Consider the following 8885-nt stretch of genomic DNA (forward strand, 5'->3'; position numbering starts at 1 on the left):
TTTACATCCTTGAGAAATTTAGAGATTCTCAAGTGGCTTTTTAAGACCTTTGGGTAGTATTTGGTATGTAAGTATTCACTTTGAGAGTCTTATGATTCATCTCCCGGATTTGTGTTTGGTATGAACTGTTTGGGGGAAAACACACACAGTACAACATATTGACGGATATCTCGATCATAGACAACACAGAAATGCCTATGTTCTCGATTATCAACAAATGATCCTTTTACTGTTTCAGAGAAAAGGGCAAAAAGAGAAGAGAGGAGAAAAAGGTGAAATCGAAAGAAACTTTTTCAATAGTTGATCTCATGATTCTCTCGGTGTTAAATCTAGACCCTTATGTCACTAATGTTTTATAGAATCCAATAAGGATTAATGACAAATCCTAATTTATTTTCTAGAGTCAGTTTTCTCCCACCCAAAAAAAAAAATAAAGAAAATCAGCCTTCTAATTAACAGCTTAATTTCAAACAGAATAATCCACTCAGACGTCTGATCTGACCTCGACCTGAAGAACTGCAAAAGGAAAACAGCTGCTCTTAAAAACTAGCTCTTAGAAATTCTGTAGGATGTCCCATAGAAGTCTTCTCATACGTTTGTCGTCGCCCCTCTACAAGTGTAATCACAAGTCTCGAGTAATTCAAAACAACACCTAACGGGAACTAAATCAACATATTCAAGAATAATAGGTTCTTGCTGGCATCATATTATTATTATTATTATTAGGAAGTGATTCTTTTGCTGGACAAATTTTCAAAACCACCATCTTTAAGTTTTTATTTGCAAAAACCGACCCCTTTTGAAAATAATTACAAAAACCGACCTGTTTTCAGCCCAGCGCTGAAAACAGGTCGGTTTTTGTAAATAATTTTTCGAAACATCACGGGAGTTCAACTCCCGTGAAGTTTATCGAGAAATTAAACTTCACGGGAGTTGAACTCCTGTGAAGTTTAATTTCTGCTTAAAACTCCACGGGAGTTCAACTCCCGTGGAGTTACAATCAAAACTTCCCAGAGAGCCGATCTCTGGGAAATTGGGACTGCAACTTCACGGGAGTTCATATATACATGATTCAACCATGAATTAAACACACACGATTATGTATATGAACAATAATTTATCTTCAAAAGTTTAATATTTGAAAATTCAGGAAAGTTACAAATTTTAACAAAATAAGTTCAAATACAACCCAATATAGCTCCCCTCCTTCCTCTCCCTCTCTTCCCCCTCCCCCTCGCTCTTCCCCGCCCCCTGGGTTCCTACTGATGAGCCTCAACTATCTGAGTATCCGACTGTGTATGAAGCTGCGAAGTGTCGGCTCCATCGGCATGCAAAGTGCCGGCTCCATCGGCATGCGAAGTGCCGGCGTCATCATCACGTGGCCAACGACGTCGAGCGTACGCCCTTCCAAATGAGCGAGACCTGTCCTCACGACCTGCGAACTCGTCGACGCGAGTCTTATGAAACACCTGCACTATGCTCTTCTTGATCCTGCTGAGGAGCCCTAACGCCACCTGATCCTGAATCTCAGTCACGTGCGCATCAATATCAGCATCAATGCTATCTAAAACACGGACATGCGTGGTAAACAATTTATTAAGTATCAACTCAATAAAAAATATTATAATTTAGCTTAGAAACTTACATAATCTCTCTCGTTCATCCAATCATGTTTGCAAGCTGCTACAACATGTGAACAAGAAATCCATTGTAGTTGCGGTACATTGCAAGTGCACGTACAAGTGTGATCCACCAACATATTGACCTTGTAAGAGCGATTTTCTCTATGGGTTATTCCCTCGAGCACCTGCCATTCATTAAAACTGTATCGTACAACCTGAAAGGACCGAGCTTGTACAATCCGAGCCGCTAGCATTTCATCAACCTTCGGTGTTAGCTCTGAGCGGATATTTTCACCAAGTTCTCGACGTCGAAGAAAGAATTTATTAAGCATGTAAAAAGTTTTAGCAACTAGTGCCTGTATTGGCATGCCACGTGCTCCCCTGAGCACGCCATTGAAGCTCTCAGACGCTTTCATAGTCATCATACAGAACCGTCTGCCGTCATCCTCACATAAAGCCCACTTATCAACATTGTTTGGACCCAAACTAGTTTCTATCCAATCATGTGCAGCTCGTGAAATGAACTTGATCCTCTCTCGTATTTGTTCATTAACATATTTTTCTATTGCACAACCGGCTTGCCAAAGTAAGTCTTGAACCTGAGCATTTCCATACTTCTTCTTGAAGTTGTCTCTAATATGTCGCAAGCAATAACGATGTGCATGTGGTGGCGGGAAATGTCGTCGGAGTGCTCTTGGAATTCCTTTCATCCTATCGGATATGAATATAATCGGCCGCGTCCCCACACTAGGGATATGATATCTAATGCATGCAAAAAACCAAGCCCAATTCTCTATGTTTTCAACATCAACCACTGCGAATGCTAAAGGAAACAACCCGCCATCCGCGTCAACTCCGGTTGCAACAAGCAAAACGCCTTTGTATTTACCATATAAGTGAGTTCCATCAATGCTAAGAAGAGGACGGCAATATCGAAACCCCTCAATACAGGGCCCAAATGCCCAAAATACACTGGTGAACCGCCGTTCTCCGCCATCAACGAGGTCCGAAGATACTTCGTAGACAGTCCTCGGATTTTCTGTTTTGAGTGCTTCAAGATAATGAGGTAAGATCTCATACGAATTATCCCAATCCCCGAATATTTTTATCATCGCCTTCCTCCTAGCATTCCAACACTTGTGATATGATACATCCAAGTTGGTGGCTTTATGCACTAAAAGACGGATATCTTTCGGCCTTAGATCAAGATTCTCCCTCAGATGCGGTAAAATCAATCGATATATAAAAGAAGAGGACGCATTCTTGTTATTCATCTATAATCGAGGATTGTTTCAAGTGTGGAGTCCATTGTATGTCGTGATTTTGAATTGCCCACCTACTCTTGCACCCGAGCGTGAATTAAGCTTCCATGGACACCTCGCATTGCCGTCGTGGTGTCCACTATTATCTTCGACATCGTCATCTTTGTGATAGAAACAAACCATATTATAGCTTGTAGTATTATTTTTGGTTGGCCTGAACTTCACATTTTTTGCAATGGAATACGTGCGAATAGCATGGATCAATTTCTCCTTACTCTCATAAAGATCTCCTTTCATGAATGAGAAGTCCTCGGCCTGTGTATCAACACCGCTATTAATGCCAATAGGAACACTTTCCATCGCGGAGTTATCAATCCATTCATCTCCTTGAAGTTCATCGCGTGGCGGATCCTCTAAGCCGACATACTCATTATTAACATAACATCCGTCGATGTGTTGATTTTCCCCGTCATCACGATCTATCAAGGTCATGCTATTAATTTGTAATCCCTCCTCTTCATCATCATTCTCGGATTCAACACTTGCATTATCTTCTTGAATTCCCGTGTTAGTATCGAAAGCATGCGAAGTGCCCACGAACGAAGGACCGCTCATGTATTGTGATTGTGTCCAACATTCATCTTGTTGAGGAGATAAAAAGCCTACAGAATCAACTTCAGGATCTTCCAACATGCGGGAATACATTCCTTCGTAGTTCAACGATTTGCCCAAATCTCTCTGATGTTTTTCAATGAACAATTCGACCGAACGCTTCTCGTCGTGTAAGACATGAATGAGACCCATATCGTAGTCACTTGATATTTGAATGCCACTTGTTCTGTTCTCCACAACAGGATAATTGCAAACCACACTGAGGTGATACTCACGTGAGTTAGTTAATGTAAGTTTGTGTAATTCATTAACCAACTCATCGAAAGTACACGATTTTGTTATGAACAACGGTCTCGTCGTGCCTCCTTCATAAACGGGCATATTATTCTCGAGGTAATTAATCTTCCCATCATAAGAACAGAGAATTACAATTCGATCATTCATCGTTACCTCTGAAGAGTGAAAAATTCAATATCAATATTACACGAAAAGCCAAATAAATATTGATTGTTACTAATTTTTACATTTAGGTAGTAACTCTAATTTCCACATTAATTGATAATTTCACCTCTAAATACGCAAAATTATTTAATACGTCTTCACAAAATTCGTAAATAATTCACAATTAAATTCTAAAATCTAATTTATATCATACATATGCAAAAATCTAAAATCTAATTTTTCTTCACAAAATCTAAATAATTCACAATTAAATTCTAAACTCTAAATACAATAATTTTCGAAATTATTGATAATTTTTCCTCTAATTTCACAAAATTATTGATAATTTACACACTAATTCTTCACAAATATCACAAAATTATTGATAATTTTCCTTCTAATTTTCACATTTATTGATAATTTTCCCTTTAATTTTCACATTTATTGATAATTTCCAATCTAATTTTCACATTTCTTCACAAAATTCGTAAACAATTCACAATTAAATTCTAAAATCTAGATTTCTACATGTAATCACAATCAAATAGTGGGAGAATACAAAAATTAGAGGGTATAGCTTTTTTAGAAAGAATTTACCTTTTTTTTTTGAAAATCTGGAACGAAGGAGATTAGGGTTTCAGAACTGGGGTCGGGCTGGGGCACGTGCGGGTTTTATAGGGGAGCCAAAACTCCACGGGAGTTCAACTCCCGTGGAGTTATAGTCGAAAATTCCCAGAGAGCCGATCTCTGGGAAATGATGCCTGCAACTTCATGGGAGTTGAACTCCCGTGAAGTTGCAGTCCCAATTTCCCAGAGATCGGCTCTCTGGGAATTTTCGACTGTAACTCCACGGGAGTTAAACTCCCGTGGAGTTTTAAGCAGAAATTAAACTGCACGGGAGTTCAACTCCCGTGAAGTTTAATTTCTCGATAAACTTCACGGGAGTTGAACTCCCGTGATGTTTCGGAAAATTATTTACAAAAACCGACCTGTTTTCAGTGCAAATAAAAACTTAAAGAGGGTGGTTTTGAAAATTTGTCCTTCTTTTCCTTCCCTCTTCTTTATGGGAAATGACTTTCCATCATGGTAAGTAAATAATATCGAACATTCTGCATCTAGCATAAATTCCAGCAAGCTCGAAAATGCCAATTAATTTTCATGTTCGTGACATCGTAACAGCAGGATACTTCAACTGGATATGGCTTCTAGAGCGTCACCTCATTCGGGTTTAAAGCCCCAGCTGTGGCCAAAATAAGATGCAAAGTAAATTTCCTAGCGGTTTTCTTCATCTCGATCGCCATCCCTCACGACGTCTCTTAATTTCTTCCATCATGGGATTCGCAGGCGCGCGAGGAAAATGGTGCTGCTCGATCGTCTCCTACGAGCACTTGTAACCCTTTGTACTAGAAATTTTATGCATTGCTTACGCTAATCTGAGGGTCGACATTAACCTTATTGTTGTCTAACCCTCCTAATAAGACTTGTTTCATATCAGTATTGCATTTGCTCGAATGGAACAATATTCTTGACATTATTTGGTCAAATGACGGGTTTTTTCTGCTTGTGCATAGGCTGTGAGTACGTTCTTGTTGCCCTAGGGGACTTGACAGTGTGCATAATATTAAGATGAATAATTAGACGCATACCCTGATGTTTATCGTAATCAATTTGGCCGACGTTGTAGGACTCAGCTTCACTCCTATCCTTTCGTAGTCCTAAACATCACAAACCGCAGAACTACACTATATCCTGTCACTTCTTCGTTTCAATGTCTTGCTACACGAAGCAAACATTACTTGTGTAAGTATTAATTTACCGCAAAGGTTCTTAAGCCAACAACCCGAAGTTTTCATGCTTAACAAACCACTGAACTCACAGATATTCCATTATTTTTCCATTGTTTCATATCAGTCATATTACATCAAACAAGCTATCGAACATACGAGGAGAATGGGATTGCCTGAGCTACAATGTCAAAAGTACCGGGAAGTTGAGGTTTAAGGTCACGTGCACTTCAATCTACACATCTATATATGGGAGCTTAGTCAGAGCAGTGGCTAATACAGAAAAATACTTTCTTAGAAGTGTAGATGTCAAGAATCCGTATAACCAAAAATAAAATATAACATTATAAAACAACATTTTTGACATTGTGCTAAATTCACAAATTAAACGGGCTAAAACTCAAACGATTATATAATCAAGGGTTTCGGTGCAAATACAGGTAAATTGCGAGTGGCAAATTGCAAGTTTTACAAGGCTTTAACATATAATTTTGTCATATTCATAGGGCTGCAATTTCCCTCCTATGTTTATATGTGCGTCGGCCCCTAAGTGAAAGCACGGACATTCAACGTAGACAGCAAAGCAAGCTTCGACATCCCGTAAAAGAAATGCAAGCTCAAGCCAATTCAGAGGATAAGATGTCGACTTGGAGCTTGGTTACTAAGATGTGATGGAGAATGAATCTTCTTAATTTTAAAGATATCTAAAAAAAATTTCTTCCAATTATTCCAATCAATTTTTACAAACATCTGAGTCACGCTCCTTGTTTATATATATATATATATATATATATATGTGTGTGTGTGTGTGTGTGTGTTTTTGTTTGTTTTGGTTATCTAATTTGTTCATTTTGAACGCAAATAATGTTTATTTATCATATCCTTCATTTAATTCGTGTTTGATTTCCTTGATTCCTTCTTTCATTATGCATAAACAACTATTAGGACGCTTACAAATATAGAGTCACTGACCAGATTAGACTAAATTTTCTTGATTAATTTGATCAAAACGAGCATAGAAATCAAATTAGCTATGTTGAAAGCAGTCAGACTATTTTCGTTATATTAATCAATCTGATTTACTCGTAGCAGACCCTTACTTGAACCTTGGTTGTTTCATACTTGTACTATTATACAATAATTTTAGCCCAAGAGACAACCCTCAATTGGTTCTGGTTCGCCTGAATCTCCAGACCGTGAATCAAGCTAATTCCCAATTTCTAAATAATTTCATAACTGATAACTGTATATTAAAAGGAATATGCTAGATATAATTATAAGCTTTAGTTTTTGATATAGTCGGTTGATATCAGTGATATTTTGATAGTATTCAATGTTTTCTAAAAGACCATGACAGCCTGCTAATGCAAAAGATCAAAAGTATCTGGACTCATGATAACAACATTTCACCGTCTTCTCAAAAAAAGATGAACAAGCGCACAAAAAGAGAAATGAAATATCTAGTATGCACCATAAATAAGCTGGACAGAAAACAGGCAGGTACAATGATAATAACATTTCTAGTTGTTTTCAAATAATAAAAACAAAAACGAAAGATCTAATATGTATAATAAATAGGTTGGACTAAAAAGAACAGGCAGGTATAACAATAATAGCATTTCATGGTTTTTTAAGGAAAAGATGAGCAACCACATATGAGAGTTAATAGGGAATACCATCAACTGCCTCACCTTCAGCTTCTGCTTGTATTAGGAGGGAAATCCAACTACTCTTGCATCTAGACTCTTAACCTCCAGCTCCTGCATTTAGGTCAAACCTATATCTCCATAAAAAGCAAATCACTTCTGGTGTGGTACAATGAAAGATTTTGAACTTCAACTTTCCAATTACACATAATTAAGAGCTTACAAATAGCTATATACTTGACGAGAGAAAAAAAAAATGAAAAAAAGGGAACGCCCTCAGGACAACATGCTGAAAAGTTTTGCATATAGCCCCACTGCATTACTTTGATAAGATACATACGTCTACATGAGCAAAATTGATACTGATACAATCTTCTCTAGGTAAATAGAAAGGAAGAAAAAAGCCACGAGAATGAAATTGATGAAATAACTCATAGTAAAATGAAATCTGCCAAAATGGAAATGCAAAAAAGGAAAATGACATTTCAATATAATAAATAAATAATAGCATCTACAGAACCATTCAATTATCTTCCCAAATTTCGCCATCTTGCATATAGTTACGTAAGGTAAAGCGTCATAAATATAACAGTTGATATAGGCAATAATATTTTATTGTTCCACACAAACAATCACTTGTGTTTGGTAATCAATGTGTTTTATTGTTATGTTTTTGTAAAAAACACCATGCCATGGTGTTTCTTTTTCAAATGTGTTTTGAAAACACCATTTTGGTCAAACTATTTGAGCATTTAATATAGCGGGCAATAGGCTTGTGGCGGCAGCAAAGGTCGGGTAACAGGGTGGCGGCGACCGACCGTGGGCAAAAGACAACGACTGTCGCTACCGCGGTAGCGCGGACGTGTTGGCGGCCGTCGATGGAGCGGCGGGGGCCGAACGGGTGGCGCACGGCGGTGGCGACGGCGGCAGGCCGGCGGGTGGGCCGGACCGGAGGCGAGCGGCAAGTGGGGCGGCGGTGAAGGGGGGTTGCGGCCGCTGACGAGCGCTGCCGGAGCCAGGAAGGGCGCCCGTGCGCTGGGGGTGGAGGGTGGGCGGGACGGCGAGCGAGCAGCAGCGGCGAGGTGCAAGCGACGGCCGACGGACGGTACATGCGGTTGCCTGCGGGTGCGACGGGTCGCGAGGGCGGCGAGACGGCGTGGCGGACTATGACGACGGCGGGGTGGCAGTGGGTCCACAGGCGCGAGCGGGGTTGCAGCGAGTTAGATAGAAAACAAAATCTTAAAACACTTTTTTGGTGTTTTGAGAAAAGTGTTTAATTTTTAGATTTTGTAAAGGAACAAGTCAAAAAAACGCCCCGGTTGCCAAACGCGTTTCTTTGTTTTTGTTGAAAAAAAATAGAAATGGTAAAAACGCCATAGTTGTCAAACGCTCCCTAAATTATAGAGAGAAAATCTAGGTAAATTTTGAAAGGATAGGAACACCACTACATACATATATATCACTAATTTTACGATTACCTTAACTAATATAATATCCAAATATGGCTCCCCCCCCCCC

The 8885-nt window shown here is 39.1% G+C and overlaps 1 protein-coding gene across 1 annotated transcript; it reads right to left on the reverse strand.

Annotated features, from left to right (window-relative positions):
• Positions 1-1259: 1259 nt before the first annotated feature.
• Positions 1260-2896, reverse strand: LOC109827640. The gene is made up of 2 exons (XM_020394653.1): positions 1741-2896; positions 1260-1564 (listed from the first exon to the last, which is right to left on the reverse strand). Exons 1-2 carry the CDS (start codon positions 2894-2896, stop codon positions 1260-1262), a joined length of 1461 nt encoding a protein of 486 aa, XP_020250242.1.
• Between the last annotated feature and the right edge of the window lie 5989 nt (positions 2897-8885).

This window comes from Asparagus officinalis, unplaced genomic scaffold (genome assembly GCF_001876935.1).
Source record: "Asparagus officinalis unplaced genomic scaffold, Aspof.V1 AsparagusV1_Un332, whole genome shotgun sequence".
In the NCBI taxonomy this organism is placed as follows: domain Eukaryota; kingdom Viridiplantae; phylum Streptophyta; class Magnoliopsida; order Asparagales; family Asparagaceae; genus Asparagus; species Asparagus officinalis.

What these genes read in the sequence shown, in the direction of transcription:
- LOC109827640 (XM_020394653.1), bottom strand. Translation starts at nt 2,896, where the DNA reads ATGAATAACAAGAATGCGTCCTCTTCTTTTATATATCGATTGATTTTA. An exon ending in TATGTTGGTGGATCACACTT is followed by an intron (nt 1,565 to 1,740) that starts GTACGTGCACTT and finishes TCCGTGTTTTAG; the next exon opens with ATAGCATTGATGCTGATATT.